This window comes from Schistocerca cancellata, chromosome 2, assembly GCF_023864275.1.
Source record: "Schistocerca cancellata isolate TAMUIC-IGC-003103 chromosome 2, iqSchCanc2.1, whole genome shotgun sequence".
Classification (NCBI taxonomy): Eukaryota; Metazoa; Arthropoda; class Insecta; order Orthoptera; family Acrididae; genus Schistocerca; species Schistocerca cancellata.
Genome location: NC_064627.1, coordinates 505,547,345 through 505,572,992, shown reverse-complemented (window position 1 = coordinate 505,572,992; position 25,648 = coordinate 505,547,345). Strand labels below are relative to the sequence as shown.

The following is a 25,648-nucleotide window of genomic DNA, read 5'->3' as shown; positions in this document are numbered from 1 at the left end:
AACTCCTTTACTACTTTAAGTGTCTCATTTCCTAATCTAATTCCCTCAGCATCACCCGACTTAATTCGACTACGTTACATCATCCTTCTTTTGCTTTTGTTGGTGTTCATCTTATATCTTCCTTTCAAGACAGTGTCCATTACTGTCCATTACATTCAACTGCTCCTCCAAGTCCTTTGCTGTCTCCGACAGAATTACAATGTCATCGGCGAGCCTCAAAGTTTTTATTTCTTCTCCATGGATTTTAATACCTACTCCGAATTTTTCTTTTGTTTCCTTTACTGCTTGCTCAATATACAGATTGAATAACATCGAGGAGAGGCTACAACCCTCACTCCCAAACCAACCACTGCTTTCCTTTCACGTCCCTCGACTCTTACAACAGCCATCTGCTTTCTGTACAAATTGTAAATAGCCTTTCGCTCCCTGTATTTTACCCCTGCCACCTTTAGAATTTGAAAGAGAGTATTCCAGTCAACATTGTCAAAAGCTTTCTCTAAGTCTACAAATGCCAGAAACGTAGGTTTGCCTTTCCTTAATCTTTCTTCTAAGATAAGTCGTAAGGTCGGTATTGCCTCACGTGTTCCAACATTTCTACGGAATCCAAACTGATCTTCCCCGAGGTCGGCTTCTACCAGTTTTTCCATTCGTCTGTAAAGAATTCGTGTTAGTATTTTGCAGCTGTGACTTATTAAACTGATAGTTCGGTAATTTTCACATCTGTCAATACTTGCTTTCTTTGGGATGGAATTATTATATTCTTGAAGTCTGAGGGTATTTCGCCTGCCTCATACATCTTGCTCACCAGATGGTAGAGTTTTCTCAGGACTGGCTTTCCCAAAGCCGTTGGTGGGGAGGCTTGCGTGCCTCAGCGATACAGATGGCCGTACCGTAGGTGTAACCACAACGGAGGGGTATCTGTTGAGAGGCCAGACAAACGCGTGGTTCCTCAAGAGGGGCAGCAGCCTTTTCAGTAGTTGCAGGGGCAACAGTCTGGATGATTGACTGATCTGGTCTTATAACACTAACCAAAACGGCGTTGCTGTGCTGGTACTGCGAACGGCTGAAGCTAGGGGAAACTACAGCCGTAATTTTTGCCAAGGGCATGCCTGAAATTTGGAATTCTCGGCACACTCTTTACACTGTGGAATTTTGAATTCCCTAAGGACTTCCGAAATGGAAGGTCACATGCATCTAACTCCAACTACTGTGCCGACCGATGTGGGCGAGCGGTTCTAGGTGCTTCAGTCTGGAACCGCGCGACAGCTACGGTCGCAGGTTCGAATCCTGCCTCGGGCATGGATGTGTGTGTCGCCCTTAGGTTAGTTAGGTTTAAGTTCTAGGGGACTGATGACGTCAGATGTTAAGTCCCATAGTGCTCAGGGCCATTTGAACCATGTTCAAAGTCTCTTAGTTCCCGTCGTGCGGCCATTATCGCGTCGGAAGCCTTTTCACACGAATTACCTGAGAACGAATGACAGCTCCGCCAATGCACTGTCGTTTTGTAGCCAGTGTGCTCGATACTACTGCCAACTGTATATATGCGTATCGCTACCCCATGACTTTTGTCACCTCACTGTATTGTTAAAAATGGCATTTGTGTTAAAAAAAAAGCAGGAAAAACATCGACCTTGTCGGAGTAAACAGATGATGGCAATTTAGTTTATTAAGCAGAGACGCAACTGGGCCGCACCACAGTTGGACTCAGCACAGAGAATCAAGTAAACTGCGAAGAAGGCTAGAAAAAATTAAACAGGGTTTAGGCTCATTGAAACTGGAAGTGCGACGTCTCGAGGGCTCTCCACCGACGTCCGGCGCAGCGACAGGGACGCTCACGCTTGCACGGAGCCTGTGCGCGCCGGCGCGCGGGCCTCGGCCGCCTGCGCGAGCAGCGGCGCCAGCTTGCAGGCGCGGAACTTGGAGGTGAGCGAGAGCAGGCGGCGCAGCTGCGGGTGCGACAGCAGCGCGGACGCGGGCAGCGAGCGCGCCGGCCCGTACACGCGCTCCACGCTCTCCCGCAGCGACGGCAGGCCCTGCCGCAGCCGCGGCAGGCGCGTCAGCCACGGCAGCGCCGCGGCCAGCACGCACAGCGTCGTCCGCATCGGCACCTCCGTCAGCCACGACTGGTCGGGAGGCAGCGCCTGCTCCGACAGCAGCCGCTGCTCTTCCTCCTCTACCTCCTGCTCTTCCTCCTCCTCTTCCTCTTCCGCCTCTTCCGCAACCACACTCTTGCCACTCTTCGACTCCACTGCGTGTCTGCTCTTATCGCTCTTCGACACCGACAGCACTACCTCTCTACTCTTACCACTCTTCGACGCCGACGCCACTGCGGCTCCGCCTATCTCCTCACTAACCTCCTCTATGACCACCCCCTCCGCAAACTGGATAGTATCGTCGAGGATAATACCGGCTACAGTGCTCGCCGCCTTCCTGGCGCGCCGTTTCGATTCTGCGAGCCTCATCAACTCCGCCTCCGTGAGGAAACCTACTTTCGTAAGATCTCTGGGATCCAGTACTATCCTCTTCCCCGTCGACAGAGCCAGAGCTTTCCTGAAGCCTTCCGTTTCGTCCTCGTCCTTACAGAAACACAGCAGCAGTGACGTGTAACTTACTTTGTTGTAGCCTGCGGTGAAAACGTCGGACAATAAGTCTTTCGCCGAGAACTTCCGCAGCCGCAGCTGCGGGTCTTCTTCCAGTTCCCTCTCGAACCAAAACACCACCCTCTGGTAGTCTCTGAACGACACCGTTTCCGTACCGTCAACGTCCATTACTCTGAACTGACGGCGCACGTCTAGGATATCCTCTTCAGTAGGATACTCCAAATCTAACCCGTAGATGAGGAAGTCTCTCCAATCGACGCATTCTTGACTGCCGAACACCTTGTGCACTATATTCTGAAGGTCTGCTGCTTGAAGCTCCATCCATATCGGCGGAAGTATAGGTTCCTCGCCTTCCACAGTCGCACTGAACAAACAGTCTTCCAAAAGGGAAACGAAAGCTCTCTCGGGCATGTTGCCGCTCGGTGCTAAGCGGTGCAACCTCTTCCTTAGATTCTGCAACTGGGAGATACGGAACTCGTCGACAGCCCGACGCTCTTCTAGAGGCTGGGGAGTGGGAGGTGGCGGCCCCGGCAGCAGCACAACGCTCGGCTTCACGACGAAGATGTCCTGCTCCAACACGAGCTGTTCCCTCACCGGCTGCTCTTCCTCTATGGCTGTGAAAAGCACCTGACACAAATTATCCACACTCTCCACTTCGCGCTTGTATCTGTCTCCGATTTCCTCGTAGAGAGAATAAAACATCGACTGAACTGCATTCAGAATTTCAGTCAGATCGTTTAGGCCTCTGGCCAACAAGATATTCAGACGATATATCACTCTCGACATCTCTTCGTTTGCGCAGTACGTCCACTCTGTGACGAGATTATCGAGAGGAGTAGTTTCACCTGCCGCGCTTCTCGCAGTGTCCTCCTTTTTCGTGGACTTTTTGCTCTTCTTATCATCTGCAGTTCCTTCTGCAGTAACCATCTCTCGGAGTTGCAGTGCAACTCTCTCCACAGATGTAACAGCGGAAGAAACGGCCGCGGTGAGCGCCTTGTGGTAAGGGGTCTGCACGGAGAAACTTGTGTCTGAGTTTATCAAGATCCTGGCAACTGCCCCCTTTCTCGTACCTGCTATCGATGACATACTTCTGTAAACAGAAGCTCCAGTTACTATACTACTCTTGCGGGCACTTCTGGTGACAGAACTGCCTCTGCTTACTCCCTTCGTCAAGATGTCTCTGGTACTGCTTCTGGGAAGAGAGCCCGATGAGTCGACCTTTGATTTTCGTATTAAGTCGTCAAGTTCTTGCGCCTCTCCCGGTTCTGGGTCACTCGACAGTGGTGGAATAGCTATTTTATCAAACCTTTTCTCGCTCGGTAGTTTCGACATCATGTTCGTGTAATAGTCGCTTATCAACTGAAGTGTGTCGATGTAACGATCCAATTCAACTTCCGCAGCTGCGATGAACAGATTTACAAAAGCCACCATCTCTCCCGCGATCCAGCTCTCGCAAATGATCTTCCTCCTTTCGGTTTCGGCTTGTTTCATTCTCCTGTCGCATATTTCCCATAGACAATGACGCAGTTCGGTGACTCTACAATGAAGCTCGCTCTTTATCTCATCGTCTTGGCGAAGATCTTCGTCCATTTCGTTGTATCTCGTCTGGAACTCGTGGACCGCATCCTGCTTTAGATCAGGACGCCTGATATATTTTTGTAACAGCTCAGTGACGTAATTTACGTAGGGAACGATGTGAGAATAATGGATTCGTTTGCTGAAGAAGATTTCCTTCAGGGCTCGCGTGTACATCCACTCAGTTTTCTCCCAGATTGTGGCGAGCGTACACTGCAGGTCTAGTGGCTGGGGGAGATCAACGTAGTGCCAACCTTCCTCGCCAGGTTTCGCTGGCTCTTCCGTAGGTTCTCCCTCTTTCGCCAGAAAACTTTCCGCCTTCGACGTCATGTCAGATGCAAGAAGTTCCTCCAGTTCCTCCTTTCCTTCCTCTGTTTTACTTTTAACCTCCTTGGCCCCCACTTTTTTCGGCGGTTTCTTCGCTGATTTTCCTTTCTTTCCTTTTTCGGCCAGATCTTCATAACCCTCACCAAACAGCTCGACTGAAGGTTTTAAAGGCATTTCCATGTCCCCTATAACTGTCTTCGCCAACTGTTTCAGGGTAGGGAAGTCAAAACTCTCGTAGTAAAATGCATAATTCATGCCCTGTTCCGTATATAGCTTTTCAAGTGGGGAGAGATTCTCATTAAACACGTCAAGTTCCTCGTCATTGTCCTCCTCAAAAGCCGAGGGTGTCTCTAGTTTCTCGACGTGAATATAAGCGGTTAGATACGTCGAGAAAGGAGGCGGAGGTTCTGCTGGAGTCGGGTTGGGTAATAGCCTCGAAACCCTCTGCTCACGAAACGGATCTTTGTCTTCATCGTCTTCAGATGACTCTGGCGGCATCTGTTGCCCAGATAACTTTTCTTCAAGGACAGAGGCCTGCGAGTAAGTTTTGGGGAAATTTATGAGCACCCATCCATTGATTTCCGTCTGATTTTTTAGGTATTCGATCAGCATTGATGCCAGGAGCTCATCGTTAATCTCTTCCCCGACGCCTAGAATCTCGAAAGCTCTCTGGCCGAGTTTTGACTGCGGAGACATTTCTCGTGGCTTTTCTTCCCCTTCGAATACCTCTTCTTCACCATCTTCAGGAATTTTAACAGGTGTCTGCGTAAACTTATCTGTCGGGGCAACCTCAGGCTCTTCTTTTGTGGCTTTCGCCGAAGGCGTGTTGGCAGGTTGTTTCGCTTTCTTCTTACTCAATTTGTTCTCCGTTTCTGATTTGGAGTCTGGCGTGCACTCCTCTTTAAACGCAGCCACGCAGAAGTTGATTACGTTCTCCATTTTCACGACGTGCACAGCTCTGTGTTTGAGGAGGCCCTCCATGATAGCCAACTTGTCGTCTTCTAGTTCTGCTATCAGGGCCGCGGCGACTGGATACCGTGGGATGTCTGCCGGCATCGGCCGAAGAGGGTACGGGTATTTTGCTGCCAGTAACCGGTGGATCACGTGGCCCAGCACATTGAGTGAACTTTCGGTGCCTGCGAGGTGTGGAGCGAGTGCAGCCACCTCCCAGGTTTCCTCCAGTGCCAGGTACGCTTGCAGGTCGTGTTCGTCCAGTATGATTTGCCTGTCGGTCTCCAGCTCCACTTCCTCAATGAGCTCGTTAACAATCTCCTCCGCTAGTAGCCTTTCACCGCCTCCTTCCAGAACGTCGAATATAGGGAGACCTTTGAAGAAGAGCGCCTTCCATTGATCCACTAGTTCTTGCGGCACAATGCCTCTGTTGGTCTTTTTGAATTCGGAAACTCTCATGCCGAAGTCGACGGCGGATTTAACAACGTCCATGCAGATTCCGAAGTGCTTCGCGTAGCGTTTCCTCTGTTTATCGTCGCCCAATCTCTTCTGAAGTTCCTGAAAGCGGTCCCTCTCGAACAACGACATGCTCTCTCGAAAGCACTGTTCGTCGTACACCTCCATAAGAGCGCTATCGAGCTCCTGCTGTTGCTGATCCAGTAGCATCTTTTCCACGCGTAGTCGATTCTCCACCATCTTCCGCTTGTGGCTACGTACCGAGAAGAGTTTGGACACCGTTTTCTTCTCGTACTGAGACTGTTTGATGAGCTTTTCGGTCACCATGCGGTCGAACTGCTTCTCCTGTTCTTGGAGCAACGCCTCCCACAGTTCACCGAGGACTACCTTTTGCATCCGTTTCTTAAACGTGGCGTAAGCGATTTCTTTCCGGGACGGTTCCTCCAGGACGTCCGCGGTCGGCTTCTTCGGCTTCGCTTCACCGCTGCTCAATTTTCGTGCTTGCTGCCGGATGCACTCTAGCTCACTTTGGGTGTATTCGTGATCGAGTACCGAAGCCGTCGAGGGTGTCTGTGTTGTTGAGGACGGTGGTACGTGCACGGCCCACAAGCTGGTCTTGCCCACTTCCAGGCACGGCTTGCGGGGTGGGGACTGCGCCTCGGCCTCCCTGTCCTCGACGTCGACGTGCGAGTCGCGGCACTCGCGCAGCAGGGCGTGGTACTGCTCGCTGTACAGTTTGGCCAGCTCCTCCTTGCTGATGCACGGCTCTTCGCGTTCCACCGTCGTCGGTTCCTCGGCCGCTTCCTGCGTTTCCGGCACGGGCTCCACGGTGAATCGGGACGGCCGCTTCTGGCGCATCCTGTAGTACTCCACCTCCTGTTCCGCGAGGAAGTGCAACCTGTCCTTGCCCTCGAGGCAGAAGAAGACCTGGTAGAAGAGCGACACCGCGGCCGACCCCTTTCCCGTCGCCGCCGCCACTGCCCGCAAGGTCGCGTCCTCGCACCGCACGCCCACCTCCTCCAGCCATACCTGCACCGACGGAAATTTATCGGAGAGGAGGCAACATTTAGGAGTAGCCTTTTTTATACATAAAATAGGAATCATCGGCCAACCAGTTGCACGTCAAAAGTTTATTCAACCCTTCATCTAGGTTTCGGAAATGGAAGAGGATGTAGATGAAGATGAAATGGGATATATGACATTGCGTGAAGAGTTTGACAGAGCATTGAAAGACCTGAATCGAAACAAGGCCCAGGGAGTAGACAACATTCCATTGGAACTACTGTCAGCCTTGAGAGAGCCAGTCCTGACAAAACTATACCATCTGCTGAGCAAGATGTATGAGACAGGCGAAATACCCTCAGACTACAAGAAGAATATAATAATTCCAATCCCAAAGAAAGCAGGTGTTGACAGATGTGAAAATTACCGAACTATCAGTTTAATAAGTCACAGCTGCAAAATACTAACGCGAATTCTTTACAGACGAATGGAAAGACTGGTAGAAGCCGACCTCGGGGAAGATCAGTTTGGATTCCGTAGAAATGTTGGAACACGTGATCCTACGACTTATCTTAGAAGAAACATTACGGAAAGGCAAACCTACGTTTCTAGTTGTAGACTTAGAAAAAGCTTTTGGCAATGTTGATTGGAATACTCTCTTTCAAATTCTAAAGGTGGCAGAGGTAAAATAAAGGGAGCGAAAGGCTATTTACAATTTGTACAGAAACCAGATGGCAGTTATAAGAGTCGAGGGGTATGAAAGGGAAGCAGCGGTTGGGAAGAGAGTGAGACAGGGTTGTAGCCTCTCCCCGATGTTATTCAATCTGTATATTGAGCAAGCAATAAAGGAAACAAAAGAAAAGTTCGGAGTAGGTATTAAAATCCATGGAGAAGAAATAAAAACTTTGAGGTTCGCCGATGACATTGTAATTCTGTCAGAGACAGCAAAGGACTTGGAAGTGCAGTTGAACGGAATGGACAGTGTCTTGAAAGGAGGGTATAAGATGAACATTAACAAAAGCAAAACGAGGATAATGGAATGTAGTCGAATTAAGTCGGGTGATGCTGACGGAATTAGATTAGGAAATGAGACACTTAAACTAGTAAAGGAGTTGTGCTATTTGGGGAGCAAAGTAACTGATGATGGTCGAAGTAGAGAGGATATAAAATGTAGACTGGTAATAGCAAGGAAAGAGTTTCTGAAGAAGAGAAATCTGTTAACATCGAATATACACTCCTGGAAATTGAAATAAGAACACCGTGAATTCATTGTCCCAGGAAGGGGAAACTTTATTGACACATTCCTGGGGTCAGATACATCACATGATCACACTGACAGAACCACAGGCACATAGACACAGGCAACAGAGCATGCACAATGTCGGCACTAGTACAGTGTATATCCACCTTTCGCAGCAATGCAGGCTGCTATTCTCCCATGGAGACGATCGTAGAGATGCTGGATGTAGTCCTGTGGAACGGCTTGCCATGCCATTTCCACCTGGCGCCTCAGTTGGACCAGCGTTCGTGCTGGACGTGCAGACCGCGTGAGACGACGCTTCATCCAGTCCCAAACATGCTCAATGGGGGACAGATCCGGAGATCTTGCTGGCCAGGGTAGTTGACTTACACCTTCTAGAGCACGTTGGGTGGCACGGGATACATGCGGACGTGCATTGTCCTGTTGGAACAGCAAGTTCCCTTGCCGGTCTAGGAATGGTAGAACGATGGGTTCGATGACGGTTTGGATGTACCGTGCACTATTCAGTGTCCCCTCGACGATCACCAGTGGTGTACGGCCAGTGTAGGAGATCGCTCCCCACACCATGATGCCGGGTGTTGGCCCTGTGTGCCTCGGTCGTATGCAGTCCTGATTGTGGCGCTCACCTGCACGGCGCCAAACACGCATACGACCATCATTGGCACCAAGGCAGAAGCGAATCTCATCGCTGAAGACGACACGTCTCCATTCGTCCCTCCATTCACGCCTGTCGCGACACCACTGGAGGCGGGCTGCACGATGTTGGGGCGTGAGCGGAAGACGGCCTAACGGTGTGCGGGACAGTAGCCCAGCTTCATGGAGACGGTTGCGAATGGTCCTCGCCGATACCCCAGGAGCAACAGTGTCCCTAATTTGCTGGGAAGTGGCGGTGCAGTCCCCTACGGCACTGCGTAGGATCCTACGGTCTTGGCGTGCATCCGTGCGTCGCTGCGGTCCGGTCCCAGGTCGACGGGCACGTTCACCTTCCGCCGACCACTGGCGACAACATCGATGTACTGTGGAGACCTCACGCCCCACGTGTTGAGCAATTCGGCGGTACGTCCACCCGGCCTCCCGCATGCCCACTATACGCCCTCGCTCAAAGTCCGTCAACTGCACATACGGTTCACGTCCACGCTGTCGCGGCATGCTACCAGTGTTAAAGACTGCGATGGAGCTCCGGATGCCACGGCAAACTGGCTGACACTGACGGCGGCGGTGCACAAATGCTGCGCAGCTAGCGCCATTCGACGGCCAACACCGCGGTTCCTGGTGTGTCCGCTGTGCCGTGCGTGTGATCATTGCTTGTACAGCCCTCTCGCAGTGTCCGGAGCAAGTATGGTGGGTCTGACACACCGGTGTCAATGTGTTCTTTTTTCCATTTCCAGGAGTGTACATTTAAGAGTCAGGAAGTCGTTTTTTAAAGTATTTGTATGGAGTGTAGCCATGTATGGAAGTGAAACATGGGCGATAAATAGTTTGGACAAGAAGAGAATAGAAGCTTTCGAAATGTGGTGCTACAGAAGAATGCTGAAGATTAGATGGGTAGATCACATAACTAATGAGGAGGTATTGAATAGAATCGGGGAGAAGAGGAGTTTGTGGCACAACTTGACTAGAAGAAGGGATCGGTTCGTAGGACATGTTCTGAGGCATCAAGGGATCACCAATTTAGTAATTCAGGGCAGCGTGGAGGGTAAAAACGTAGAGGGACACCAAGAGATGAGTACACTAAGCAGATTCAGAAGGATGTAGGCTACAGGAGGTTCAAATGGCTCTGAGCACTATGGGACTTAACATCTATGGTCATCAGTCCCCTAGAACTTAGAGCTACTTAAACCTAACTAACCTAAGGACATCACACAACACCCAGTCATCACGAGGCAGATAAAATCCCTGACCCCGCCGGGAATGGAACCCGGGAACCCGGGCGCGGGAAGCGAGAACGCTACCGCACGACCACGAGCTGCGGACGGCTGCAGGAGGTACTGGGAGATGAAGAAGCTTGCACAGGATAGAGTAGCATGGAGAGCTGCATCACACCAGTCTCAGGACTGAAGACCACAACAACAACAATATCTAGGTTTCGAAAGATATAAATCTGACTTGCGCAGAAGAAGTAATAACACCTAATGAAGATCCAAAGAAACTGGTACACCTGCTTAATGTCGTGTAGAGGCCCCGCGATCACGGAGAAGTGCTGCAACACGACGTGGCATGGACTCGACTAATATCTGAAGTAGTGGTGGAGGGAGCTGAAGCCACGAATCCTGCAAGGCTGTCCGTAAATCCGTAAGAGTACGAGGGGGTGGAGATCTCTTCTGAACAGCACTTTGCAAGGCATCCCTGATATGCTCAATAATGTTCATGTCTGGGGAGTTTGGTGGCCAGCGGAAGTGCTTAAACTCAGAAGAGTGTTCCTGGAGCCACTCTGTAGCAATACTGGACGTGTAGGGTGTCGCATTGTCCTGCGGAATGCACAATAGACAAGAATGGATGCAGGTGATAAGATAAGATGCTTAAGCACGTATCATCTGTCAGAGTCGTATCTAGACGTATCAGCGGCCCCATATCACTCCGAATGCACACGCCCCACACCATTACATAGCCTCCACCAGCTTGACCAGTCCCCTGCTGACATGCAGAGTCCATGGATCCATAAGGTTGTCTCCAATGCCCGTACACGTCCATCTGCTCCATACAATTTGTAACGAGACTTGTCCGACAAGGCAACATTTTTTTTTTTATTTACACATCAAGTTCCGTAGGACCAAATTGAGGAGCAAATATCCAAGGTCATGGAACGTGTCAGTACATGAACTTACAACATAAAAGTAATAACATATAAAAATAAATGTTCATGAACCTGAAAAAAGTCAAACCATAAGTTTAAGTAAACGCTATCAGCAATACAATAAGAATCAGCTTAAGTTTTCAAAGAACTCCTCGACAGAATAGAAGGAGTGACCCATGAGGAAACTCTTCAGTTTCGATTTGAAAGCGCGTGGATTACTGCTAAGATTTTTGAATTCGAGTGGCAGCTTACTGAAAATGGATGCAGCAGTATACTGCACACCTTTTTGCACAAGAGTTAAGGAAGTCCGATCCAGATGGAGGTTTGATTTCTGCCGAGTATTACCCGAGTGAAAGCTGCTTATTCTTGGGAATAAACTAATATTGGTAACAAGAAACGACAATAAGGAATATACATATTGAGAGGCCAATGTCAAAATACCCAGACTCGTGAACAGAGGTCGACAAGAGGTTCGTGAACTCACAGTACTTATTGCCCGAATCGCCCGTTTATGAGCCAAAAATATCCTTCTAGAATGGGAAGAGTTACCCCAAAACATAATACCATACGACATAAGTGAATGAAAATAAGCAAAGTAGACTAATTTACGTGTCGAAGTATCACTCACTTTTGATACTGTTCGAATAGTAAAAATGGCAGTATTAAGTCTTTGAACAAGATCCTGAACGTGGGCTTTCCAACACAGCTTACTATCTATCTGAGCACCTAGAAATTTGAACTATTCAGTTCCACAAATCATATGCCCGTTCTGTGACGTTAAAATGTTAGGTTTTGTTGAATTGTGTGTTAGAAACTGTAAAAACTGAGTCTTACTGTGACATGTTTCTAGTCATCAACAGTCCAATGTCGGTGTTGACGGGCCCAGGCGAGGCGTAAAGTTTTGTGTCGTGCAGTCATCAAGGGTACACGAGTGGGCCTTCGGCTCCGAAAGCCCATATCGAAGATGTTTCGTTGAATGGTTCGCACGCTGACACTTGTTGATGACCCAACATCGAAATCTGCAGCAATTTGCGGAAGGATTACATTTCTGTCACGATGAACGATTCTCTTCAGTCGTCGTTGGTCCCGTTCTTGCAGGATCTTTTTCCGGCCGCAGCGATGTCGGAGATTTGATGTTTTACCGGATTCCTGATATTCACGGTACACTCGTGAAATGGTCGTATGGGAATATCCCCACTTCATCGCTACCTCGGAGATGCTGTGTCCTGTCGCTCGTGCGGCGACTATAATACCGGTTCAACCTCACTTAAATCTTGATAACCTGCCACTGTAGCCGCAGTAACTCGCAGTAACCGATCTAACAACTGCCCGAGACATTTCTTGCCTTATATAGGCGTTGCCGACCGCAGCGCCGTATCCTGCCTGTTTGCATCTCTCTGTATTTGAGAACGCATGTCTATAATAGTTTCTTTGGCACACCAGTGTATTACAACCAGTACATGGAAGTCATAAGTGCATCAGAAAAACATCAAAAATTAAATACAGTGGAAACATAAAATAAATTTACGTGTTACATATTGTATGGAAAGAGACAAGAAATCACAAGGCTTCGCCAACAGTAAAATGATCCATATATGATCCACATAAATGCTACAGCATTGCCATATGACTTAGTCAAAAGTAAAAATGATCCATGTAAAGTATAAGGCTACGTGCATCGTACGCACGAACAGACAACTAACAGAACAGAACGGAAAAGGCAGCAGGAAACTTATGCCCAAGTGGCGCTCACGTAAGAAGCGGTGCCAATCACAAAAGACACCTGACACCAATAAAATCGTATCGATTAACAAGCCGCGTCATTTAGAATAAAACACTCGTGCTTTCGATAGGTGTCTGTCGGAATCTCTAGCGTTTCATTCGAAATGACAAGGCTTGTAAACCTATAACATTTTATTGGAGCATGGCACCGCGAAAGACTCCGAGTACCCAGACGCCTGAAATATTAATAAGAGTTCGTTAAAATAACGTTACAGAAAGAAGAACTTAACAAAACTTATAAAAAAAGCTTTTGGACCTATGCCAATGATAAAAAAACTACGACGCACATTACAGTAGGATGAGGACAGACTGTGTCTTTGAGAAAAATAACACCTTGAAACAGCGCGGGAAACCAAATACAGCTGCTGTATCAATTTAAGAAGCGGCCGAAAGCCACCGAAACAGTTTTTGTTTTTAAGCTATAATTGATGATTAAGAATAATGTCCCTCCAAATGAAATTGTGTTTAAAAATCTGAAATTCCTACAGCAAGTCCAATATAAAACCCTTCTCTACCCCACGCAAAATAATCGTGTCTTCCACATTTAATAGGCGAGTGCGCCAATGCATGAGATGATCGGCACACGTACAGCCACCGTCCCATTTACCCAGTAAATGTTCTTTGAGTCTCGGCCCGATAGCTCTTCCTGTCTGCGCTATACAGTCGCAGGGACAATCATTAAACCTTATTTTATGGACGCCAGAATGAGAAAATGTTTCGTCATCACGCTTTAATGCGTGAATTAAATTTTTCCCAGGACTGCTGTTAGTCAAACACGAAACTGTACAGTCATATTCGTTAGTAAGAAGAGGCTTATCTTAAACGAAATATTTCCTTGAAACGGCGAGGAAAAGAAATACTGTTTCTGTAATGTTATTTTAAGGCAATTTTATTAAAATGTCAGGTCTCTTTTGTGGTTGGCACCGCTTCCTATGTGAGCGCGACCTGGGCGTAAGTTTCCTGCTGGCTTGTCCCTTCTGTCGTGTTAGTTGTCTGTCTGTCTGTACGATGCACGTAGCCTCAGATTTTACATGGATCATTTTTAATATTGACTAAGCCTTATGGTTATGCCATAGCATTTGTATGGAACATTTTACTGATGACTAAGCTTTATGATTTCGTTACTCTTCTTACATAATATGTAACACTAAGTTCATTTTATATTTCCATTGTACGTAATTTTTTATGTTTGTTTTTGCTGCATATATGACTTCCATGTACTGGTTGTAATATATCCTACTTTTAGGTGTTATTACTTTTTCTGAGGAAGACAGGTTATATCTTTCTGACCTAGATAAAGGTTTGAATAAACTTTTGACGTGCAACTGGTTGGCTGTATGGTTCTCATTGTATCGATAATTCTACACTAGTTGACTGCTGCCATGTTCAAGATTTTTTTTCCTTTGTACACTGATGAAACAAAACGTTAAGACGGCCTTTGCTCAATAATATGTTGATCCACCTCTGGAACGTAATACAGCAACGAAACGATTCTGCATGGCACGGATTAGACAAGCCCTTGGTAGGTTTCTGGAGGTATGTATCACCAGACGACTACACGCAGGTCACGCAGTCCTTGTAAATTACTGGCCAGTGGTTTCTTGGCGCCGTGTTAGCACCCGATAACGGCCGAAATGTGTTCCATCATGTTCGGATCAGGCGAATTTGTTGGCCAAGACATCTACGTGAGGTCTCTATCATGTTCTTAAAACTAGTGTAGCACTATTCTGGCGCGGACAAGTATCCTACTGCAAGATGACAGTGCCGTCGGGGAAGACATCAAGCATGAAAGGAGGCATGTGGTCTGTTACAATATTCACAGAGTCAACAGCTGTCATGGTGTCTTCGATTAGTGCCACAGCTTCCACGGATCTACATCTACATCTATTCTGCTATTCACAATAAAGTGCCTGACAGGGGGTGCAATGAACCACCTTCAAGCTGTCTCTCTACGTTCCACCCTCGAACGGCGCGCGGGAAAAACGAGAACTTAAATTTCTCTTATTTTATCGTGATGATCAATTCTCCCTACGTAGGTGGGTGCCAACAGAATATTTTTGCAATCAGAGGAGAAGACTGGTGATTGAAATTTCGTGAGAAGATCTCGTCGCGACGAAAAATGCCTTTGTTTTAATGATTGCCATTCCAATTCACGTATCACGTATGTGGCACTATCTCCCCTATTCGCGATAGTACAAAACGAGCCGCCTTTCTTTGAACTTTTTCGATGTCATTCGTCAGTCCCACATGATGCGGATCCCAAACCGCACAGCAATACTCCAGAATAGGGCGGACAAGCGTGCAGTAAGCAGTCTCTTTAGTAGACCTGTTGCACCTTCAAAGTGTTCTTCCAATGAATCGCAGTCTTTGGTTTGCTCTGCCCACAACATTATCTGTGTGGTCATTCCAATTTAGGTTATCTGTTATTGTAATCCCTAAGTACTTAGTTAAATTTATAGCCTTAATATTTGTGTGACTTATCACGTAATCGAAATTTAGCGGTTCTTTTAATGATCATGTGAATAACTTCACACTTTTCCTTATTCAGGGTCAACTGCCACTTTTCGCACCATACAGATATCGTATCTAAATCATTTTGCAATTCGTTTTAGTCATCTGATGACTTTACAAGACGGTAAATGACAGCATCATCTGCAAACAATCTAAGACGACTAATCAGATTTTCTCCTATGTTGTTAATATAGATCAGGGACAATAGAGGGCCTTGGGGAACGCCGGATATTACTTCTGTTTTACTCGATGACTTTCCGTCTATTACTACGAATTGTGACCTTTCTGACGGGAAATCACGAATCCAGTCGCACAACTGACGCGATATTCTATAACAACGCAATTTCACTACACGTCGCTTGTGTGGTACCGTGTCAATAGCCTTTTGGAAATCTACAAATACGGAATCAATTTGAAATCCCTTGTCAATAGCACTCAACACTTCGTGTGTGTAAACAGCTAGTTGTGTTTCACAAGAACGATCTTTTCTGGATTCGTGTTGACTATGTCAGTAAATCGTTTTCTTCGAGGTAATTCATGATGCTCGAACACACCTGCAAATCGACGTTAGTGATTTGGCCTGTAATTCGGCGGATTAGTCCTATTTCCCTTTTTGGGTATTGGTGTATCTTGAGCAATTTTCCAGTCTTTAGGTACGGAACTTTCTGTAAACGAGCGGTTGTACATAATTGCTAAATATGGAGCTATTGTATCAGCGTACTCTGGAAGTAACCTGACTGGTATACAATCTGGACCGGAGGCCTTGGGTTTATTAAGTGATTTAAGCTGCTTTGCTACTCCGAGAATATCTACTTCTATGTCGCCGGCCGCGGTGGTCTAGTGAAAGGTCTCTGTTGGATTCCTTTCATGTTTAATTTCTTAAATCTGTTGCCATTTATGGAATAAATTCCTCTTCTAAATGTACTGTGGCGTTTCTGACTATCTGGGAGGAGACTGAGCAGTGGAACGTGTTACTTTTACACATAAACAAGAACGATCTGTCACACTACTACACTTTAAAGCACAGTTTATATGTAATTCTTATATGTAATTCATGTCACACAGTCTCATACGGAACCTACATCCGCTTTCTTTTATATACTGTATATGATAAGATACTGTCATCCCCCTTCCCTTTTGTGTGAGAGGATGAATGAGCATATGTATTTCTAGTTGCATGCTTGAGGGTAGCAGACAAGGCTGTCTGCTAGAGAACAGTAGGACCAACGTCGGAACAGGTAGCTACGCTTCCTAAAAGCAAAGAGGTTTCTATTCTTAGTATGGTCCTGTCCGTCCGTTGTCATGTTGGTATAGGAAGCTGCCCCTCTGGCCACTTCCGTTGGTCTTTGTGAGCCTCCCTCAGGAAGTACGCTCGGCAGTAGGGCAGTTGCTGGGTGGCCGTGGCGAGCGTCTGAAGTGGTAAGATCTCCGGCTAAGCGCGTGTCTGTTAAGTCCGTAGGACAATGGATTTCTTAAGTTCAGTCTAACTGAAAATTTAATCACCTTGATTTCAGGTTTAGCTCTAAAATATCTAATGCTATCTTAAAGTGCAGCGGAGTGTAATTCTCGTGTTAAATTCAGATTATTTTGCGGTAGTTGCTTTGTTACTACTTTGTGAGTAAAGTGGAACCACGTGTTGATCAGTAACTCTAACTAAGTTCATCAATCTTAAATGCGAATGCTTGTGTGATTATAACGTCTCGTCTTGACTATATTTTCAATATAGCAACTTTTCTTTATGTTCAGCCCACGTGGGGTGTACTTTGCGAGACCACTACCACGTGCTTATATAACTGTTTGACCCATCAGGTTAATAGTAAGACGTTAGTAACCAGTTCAAGGTTTTTCTTTTGTCAATTTCTTTTCGATCTAATGTATTTTAATTATCAAAATTATTGTGGAGTTGTACGCTTTGTGTAAACCAAGTTGACCACGTGGAGCATGTGGTGTAATCATCAAAGTAGCCCTCAGCTATTCTTTTTGCGAAAACTTCACAAAGAGTTAATATGAATTTAGTATACCAGTGTGTGGTAATTACATGACGGACAGGATTGTGGTATGAACGTAATTTCTTTGGGTAAAAAAAAACTGAATCTGTTGGTTGTGGTTAATTTCTTCTTGCTTATGTTTCAATGTTCTTCGTGTGTTATTTTATGAATGCAGTGTGGTATGCAGTCTCCCAATCTTGGCTCCATATTTTATGTGTTCCGTAAGATTACAATCTCACATTTTTTTTTAATCGTAAATAAGGCACCAGCTCAGTTATAACTCACGTATAATATGCTGAAATTTCAATGAACAATCTTAAAATAAATTTCCAAATATAAACTGATTTCTTTCCTTTTATTTAAATTCTCCTTTATATATATATATATTACCGGTTTTGTCTGCTTGGTAAACCTAGACTAAATATCTGATGAAACAGTTGCCCAGTAATCCACGGTTAACGTCCCCAGACAGATCACAGCTTTTATTGTCTATTAGCACCGATCTCTGCATAGCAAATTAAAGTTACAACCTTACACATCAGCATACAAAAATAAGAGTTACAATATTACACATGGCGACCCTGTTCTGTGATTCCGCTAGACTCTGGAATCTCTGAAATGTTAGATTGCGAGCATGTTATAATCTTAATTTTTTTTCCCTACAGCGCTCAAACAACTTCTGCGTTGTTTCCGAGCAGTCTTTCAAAAGATTCACGGCGTTGTTGATCGGCGTTGCGTTGTTTGTCTTGTTGTGTTTTTTTATATTTGCGTGTTTTATATGTCTGTGTGTTTTTTATTCTCGCTTGTAAATTCCACTGTTTCGATCTAAGATAAAAAATTTGTTTTGCGTGTGAAAAAGTGCGTACTAGGTTGGGTATCTTTCGTGTGACTGTCGTAATTTTTGTGGGACACATTTATTTTGATTAGTGTGTCGCATAACGGTTATAAATTGCACTAATGCAGACACGTAACCAAACTAAAAGTAAGCGGTCCGACAACCTAAGCAGCATGGACCAAGGGGATAATTTAATTTCGAATGTTAACGCGTCGGGCGGTTCCGAAAATGCAATGGGGAATACTTCAGACGAAATGCAAGACAGGACGAACGGGCTCACATTAGAGCCACAAATTAATTTGCCTCCAACTAACCAAATTGATTTGGCAGAACTCATGAAAGCCTTATTGCAACAAAATAAAGAATCATTTGAAAAATCGTTCCGAGAACAAAAAGAATCATCAGAAAAATCGTTCCGAGAACAAAAAGAATCATCCGAAAAATCGATCCGCGAGCTAGGCGAACAAATAGACGAAAAACTAATTCATCAGACAAATAAAGTCGACAAGTCGATGCAGAGAGTGTCCGATGATATCTCACAAAGAATAAACAATCTGGCAAGTGAGATAAAAAGTGATATTATGAAAGAATTAGGCCGTACATTTGAACAAATCGATGATCGTCTGCAAGCTTTAGAACAGAGCAAGCGGAGGGGCGATACCGAATCTAAAGAAAGCGAAGAACGGCTACTTAGGAATATCCAAGAGCTGAGGGAAGAATGCCAAAGGGAACACCAGCAGGTAATCTCGAGGGTTCAAGAGGCGGAAACGCATTGTCCCACGTCCGTTAGCAACACAATAGCGGACAACAGTTTAGCGATCCACGCGTTGGAACAGAAAATTGAACAATTGAAGCAGACTGGGGCGGAGGACAAGAGACAAATTGATGATAAGATTGCGGCATTAGCGGACACTGTAGGCACGATGAAGCTGAGGGAAAGCGAGAACAATACTACACCGGTAGCGGCCGCAGAGACCGAAGAAGTGCGTTCGCTTCTTAGATTTCAGAAGGGACAGTTTGAAGTGAACAGACAACACAAAGCTGTAACAGGCGAATTACAAGAACGCGTGGCGCATCTGGAAAACCGCATGGCGTGTGATTCCGAACTCGCCAATAGCACTAAAAATAGCCGTACGAACAGTGCAGAGAGGGACTCCGGCCACGAGGGAGATTTTGACGACAGGGAAGAATGTAATTTAAGGGGCAGACATGAGAGAAACAGAAACATTCAAGGGCCTCGCCAGGAGGAAATGCGGGGATTCGATTTCAAACATTTCCTTACGGTAAGAAAGTTTGAGATATTCCGAAATTCGCAAAAAGGAATACATCCACGTGCATGGCTCGAGCAATTTGAGTTTTGTCTTCCCCCCGACTGGGCAAGTTCACATAAGATAGAATATATGTGTGGCTATTTGGAAGGCGAACCGGCGATTCGCATGAGGTCGGCAGCGCGTCACTGCAACTCCACTCGGGAGTTTCGACAAGCCTTTCTGTCCGCCTATTGGTCGGAAGCGGCACAAGATAGGGTCAAACATGGCATAATTATGCTGCCAAATTTGAACCAGTCTGGTTTCGGCAGCCCTGCACGCCTATTCGACCACATGCTGCAGGCAAATCAATTTTTATACGACCCATACGGGCCTGCGGAACTAATTAGGATATGCATCACCAAATTGCCGATGCACTTGCGACACGTCATTCTTGCGGGACGATGCAAAGAGGACGTGGAAACGTTTAAGACGCTTCTCCAAGAGTTGGAATACAATACAGGAGAATGCCCGCCTAATCAGGCACAAAGTTATTACGGGGCACAGCAGCGCGATCGCAGTCGTGGCCGTAGTACTAATCAACGGCGTGACTGGTCGTCGCGACGCGAACGGAACAATAATCGGGACCGGCCGTATAGAAACTGGGGTGACAGTCGCGAACACAGGTGGAACAACAGAAATGATCGAGGACGTAGACAAGATCGTGAACGCTACAGGTACGGCAACCAGAATCGACACTATGATGAATACGAAGGGAATAGGACTGTAGGCGGAGCACCTCATGATGTTGAAATTCGGCCGGCTAACCCTAGACATAATCCAGCAAATGGAAATGAACGAAACCGGCAATGACAAACGATCAGCGTAGAAGGCGCCCAATCGGAACAAATGAGCGACATGGCAAATGAGTAGTAAGGACAGTGAGAAGTAGAGAGGACGGTGAGGAGAAAGAATTGATTAGTTTAAATTTGTGACGTATGCATTTTGAATAATATGTTAGTAAAAATAATGATAAAGCTGTTTCTACGTGATTGATTGAAGTGACGTTTTTAGTTATTTTTCTCTCCTTGTGCAATTAGGATTTAGTTTGATTCAAACGTGAAGATAAAAGGTTTCTTTGTGAACGAGTAAAATGCTGTTTATGTTTTTTTTGTGTGTAAATTGAAAAGAGTCGCTCCTGAAGAAAGCAAGATCGTTGCTGAATTAGTGCATAAACTCAGGGGAATATCCGATCTGTGGGTATTATGGGTCTGGCAAACCCAGGTCCCCAGCTGTTAGTAGCCGTGTCTCCGATTTTCTGTTTTCAGTGCTACTATCTATCTATTACTATTCTATATCTGTCAGTATAAATGAGGATCTCTTACTATAGTATGCGTGCTGTATGAATATTTTAAGATAGGAAAACTCAGGGGAATATCCGATCTGTGGGTATTATGGGTCTGGCAAACCCAGGTCCCCAGCTGTTAGTAGCCTTGTTTCCGATTTTCTGCTTTCAGTGCTACTATCTATCTATTACTATTCTATATCTGTCAGTATAAATGAGGATCTCTTACTATAGTATGCGTGCTGTATGAATATTTTAAGATAGGAGAACTCTGAGAAAGGAATGAGTAAGTATGGAATCTTGAAAACAGGATGCGATAATACGATTGTTGAACCATTGGCTTCCAATATGCGATGATATGTTAATATTGATGATATATGTCTTTTTTGTTCTTTATAGCTGAGTACGTAAAGTGCTGTCTGTGGATTTCGTAAGTATATTGATTCCCTTCAAGGTGAAAGAAGAATTGTGGTTTGCGTAATTTACGTGGCTCTGAAATATTACTGTGGTAGTCAAATACGAGCAGCTTTTCAGCAAATGGAGAATGGAAGGGAAATATGGATCCTTTTTGTAGTCTTGATTGATGTTGAGCCAAAGCCTAAAAAATTATTCTGCGTTAATACTTGTCCTAGAAAAGCGACGTTTATGTGTTTTGCTGATGCTGTGAGCATTACAGCTTACTGTTTTCGCTGGTGCGGGATGCACTGCAGCCTATATGATTTGTACTGAGGAAATTTCCCTCTTGAAGGTAGAGGATGATTAAATAATTTTGATTATGGGAACGAAGGAAAGCTTGGTTTAAGGTAATAAGGATAAAGCAAAACATTTGTCATTTAAACTACAGGAGGATTCGGATCTTTTGTGTCTGTTGTAAGTTCAATATGTTAAGATGATACTGTTTTACAGAATAGAGGTGACCACAATTTTGCCATTCATGAGAAATGAATCCAGAATAACCACCACAGGCGAAATAACTGATTTGGAAGCGAAAGGTAACGTAAAGAAGGAACGAAATCGCAGCAAAATGGGTAAGAAAATGTAATATAACCTGTATAATGCAAATATTTTTAACCTTCTCAGAGTCATCTGCGTGATTAATTGTTGTGATAACGTAATTTTAGGTGAAATTTTCTTACTGTTTTATGTGTGAATATATGAGTATGATAAATGTATAATTGCGAGTCTCTTTTCAGGTGTGCGAACTGGTATAAATGTTTTGGCGTGTAAATAACCATTGTTCTTTTTAATGTGTATGTTTAAGGAAAGTTCTCCATATTTATCATGTGACAAGACGTATACCGCGAGCGTCAAGAAGAGGACGAATTTGAACAATGCTGTAGTGGTATATACACGGTGTTGAAATAGCATTGAAGTAGCTTATTGGCTTAACTAGTAGTGGATAGAAGTAGAATATTGAGTAATGCATGTTTATGGGTAGTTAGTTTGTAGAATAGACAACAGGTGTGCATGTATGTGTGTGTAAATAACATGTGAACCCTATGCTGTCCTGACCTATACTTGCACAAGGCATAATCCTATTCATTTTAGTGAATTAATAAGTAGCATTTGATTTATTAAAACGTAAGTGAACCACATTAGTGATGTGGATTTAAATATTATATTGTCAGTTTATTTAACTTTTATTTTTTTTACATTGTAAAGTCATTTCACTTTTTTTTTTTACATTGTCAAGTCATTTAAATTTTATTTTATATTGTCGATTCATCTAATTTTTTTTTTATAAAAAAAATATTAAGTCTCACTTTGTTCTTAAAAATTGTGAAAGACAATACTAAGTGGTATTATGTATGACATTGTGTAATCACATAAGGATGATGAAAAATTTCTGTGAATGCAGTTGAGAACCTAAAAGCGAACCGGCAAAACTCTTAAGAGACAGCGGGAGCAGCCGGACTAGTTGTAAACTGGCGGGTTTCCCAGCGGGACACGCTGTCATCCGGGCCACTTTGTGAGCGCGGCCGACAACAAAAGGAGAGTAAGCGGCAAACACTTTCCCTTGTACCTGGAGCTAATGGGCGGCCGCCCCGGGCGACCCTTCCTCGAGGCGATGACCTGAGATGGGCGAGCGGTCCACCGCGCGGAAATCCATCTGCTGACAACGCACCACACGCACGCGACCGTGACGAGACGGCCGCGGTGAAACAACACAAGGGGCGTGGAGCCTTTTGACAGGTACTGCCCAGAGAAACTTGCAGACGTCAACGACGCCTATCGACATTTCCTGATGGATGCCTACTGTCAAGCGACAGTAAATCTTGGTTCGATGTTCTCTGGTCGCTAAGGGTGGCACAAAAGAAGAGCCATTAAGTGTCATCCTTGCCCGAGAATATCAACCTGGCGTATCAAACGAGGATACCGCACGAATTTGACAATACAAACATGGAACCAAATCGAGATGTACGTGACACGAGAGAAACTTCATGAGAGGGCAGAGACGGCGGGATCGCACGCAACAGATGGACAAAAATCCCTACTGACAGCTGCGGCGACGAACCCCCCCCCCTTTCCCTTATATTGTGCCACGGAACAGTGGAACTACTGAGTGGGTCAGTGAACAGTGATTATACGGTTCTTAGTCCAGTGCATATACGTGTTTTTCTGTCAGAGAAACTCTGACTCGTGTGTTTTGCAGGAGTTCGATTTAATGGTGTTTATTAGACTGACTCTTGTATTTTGCAGGTGTTCTATTTATCTTTTTTAGACTTTGACTCTTGTATTTTGCAGGTGTTTTATTTATAGGTGTTTTTTTTTGTTTTAGATGTTGACTATTGTACTGTTTTATTTATCAATGTTTGTTTTTGTGTGATGTATTAGATTTGTGATATTTTGTTTCGTAAATTCATTGCTGTGGCATTGCTTCGTTTATCAGTCAGATAGCTTTTTATTCTCATTGAACTGTGATCGATTAGCCTTTGCATGGGGCATATTTACTGTGAGGAACCCCTTAAGGGTAACAATCACATAATTATTGTGGTTTCAGTATAATGACAGTGCTCATTGTTTGCTAGCTAATTGAAATATAGTAGAGTGATTAAATGAGTGCCACATAGTTATTTTAATTCTACAAATTATTAGTTTTATACGATATATAATTTTTTTGCGATTACCACTTTGTAAAACATGTTTTTTCTCTTATCATTTTGTTGCTTTTGCAGATTGTGCATTGTTATGTTCTGCTTTTTAATACCGATGTTATTTGATGTTCTTTTTTTAATTGCTGTGGCACCTTTGCTATTTTCATAAATTTTGCTTGTTAATAAACAGTCATAAATTTTCCTGTGATCAGTTGGCTCTTGCAATGAGCAAATACTGGTGAACTCCATAAGGGTAACAACCAGAAATTGTTTTCATATTAATGACACAGGAACCATTGTTTTTACTTGCTGACCGAATTAGGTCTACACTACCTTTTAAATAGGTGTCACAGATTGTGTTCTTTTTTTCCTGTTTGAAATTGGTGGATTCTAAAGATGTGTTGAAATTATTGTGTTTTAGCAAGTAGCTGGTGTCCTTTTGCCTTTTCTTTTAGACTTTTGGTTTAAGTAGGGTGTGAGAAGCCTGCTTGGGAATGTCCTAGCATGGCCAGAAAATTCCCTGCACAGTCTTTTCCCGGAGCGTTGGGGTTATGAAAGGTCTCTGTTGGATTCCTTTCATGTTTAATTTCTTAAATCTGTTGCCATTTATGGAATAAATTCCTCTTCTAAATGTACTGTGGCGTTTCTGACTATCTGGGAGGAGACTGAGCAGTGGAACGTGTTACTTTTACACATAAACAAGAACGATCTGTCACACTACTACACTTTAAAGCACAGTTTATATGTAATTCTTATATGTAATTCATGTCACACAGTCTCATACGGAACCTACATCCGCTTTCTTTTATATACTGTATATGATAAGATACTGTCATCCCCCTTCCCTTTTGTGTGAGAGGATGAATGAGCATATGTATTTCTAGTTGCATGCTTGAGGGTAGCAGACAAGGCTGTCTGCTAGAGAACAGTAGGACCAACGTCGGAACAGGTAGCTACGCTTCCTAAAAGCAAAGAGGTTTCTATTCTTAGTATGGTCCTGTCCGTCCGTTGTCATGTTGGTATAGGAAGCTGCCCCTCTGGCCACTTCCGTTGGTCTTTGTGAGCCTCCCTCAGGAAGTACGCTCGGCAGTAGGGCAGTTGCTGGGTGGCCGTGGCGAGCGTCTGAAGTGGTAAGATCTCCGGCTAAGCGCGTGTCTGTTAAGTCCGTAGGACAATGGATTTCTTAAGTTCAGTCTAACTGAAAATTTAATCACCTTGATTTCAGGTTTAGCTCTAAAATATCTAATGCTATCTTAAAGTGCAGCGGAGTGTAATTCTCGTGTTAAATTCAGATTATTTTGCGGTAGTTGCTTTGTTACTACTTTGTGAGTAAAGTGGAACCACGTGTTGATCAGTAACTCTAACTAAGTTCATCAATCTTAAATGCGAATGCTTGTGTGATTATAACGTCTCGTCTTGACTATATTTTCAATATAGCAACTTTTCTTTATGTTCAGCCCACGTGGGGTGTACTTTGCGAGACCACTACCACGTGCTTATATAACTGTTTGACCCATCAGGTTAATAGTAAGACGTTAGTAACCAGTTCAAGGTTTTTCTTTTGTCAATTTCTTTTCGATCTAATGTATTTTAATTATCAAAATTATTGTGGAGTTGTACGCTTTGTGTAAACCAAGTTGACCACGTGGAGCATGTGGTGTAATCATCAAAGTAGCCCTCAGCTATTCTTTTTGCGAAAACTTCACAAAGAGTTAATATGAATTTAGTATACCAGTGTGTGGTAATTACATGACGGACAGGATTGTGGTATGAACGTAATTTCTTTGGGTAAAAAAAACTGAATCTGTTGGTTGTGGTTAATTTCTTCTTGCTTATGTTTCAATGTTCTTCGTGTGTTATTTTATGAATGCAGTGTGGT

General features: G+C 44.7%; 1 protein-coding gene across 1 annotated transcript in view; it reads right to left on the bottom strand.

The window, feature by feature from the left end:
- Positions 1–25,648, bottom strand: part of LOC126155819 (sperm flagellar protein 2-like) — a 147,138-nt gene that overhangs the window by 87,506 nt on the left and 33,984 nt on the right. Inside the window, exons 2-3 of the mRNA XM_049916254.1 lie at positions 2,355–6,938; positions 1,972–2,141 (exon numbers count right to left, since the gene is read on the bottom strand). Coding sequence (XP_049772211.1) covers positions 1,972–2,141; positions 2,355–6,938 — 4,754 coding nt within the window. The remainder of the gene's footprint in view (positions 1–1,971; positions 2,142–2,354; positions 6,939–25,648) is intronic.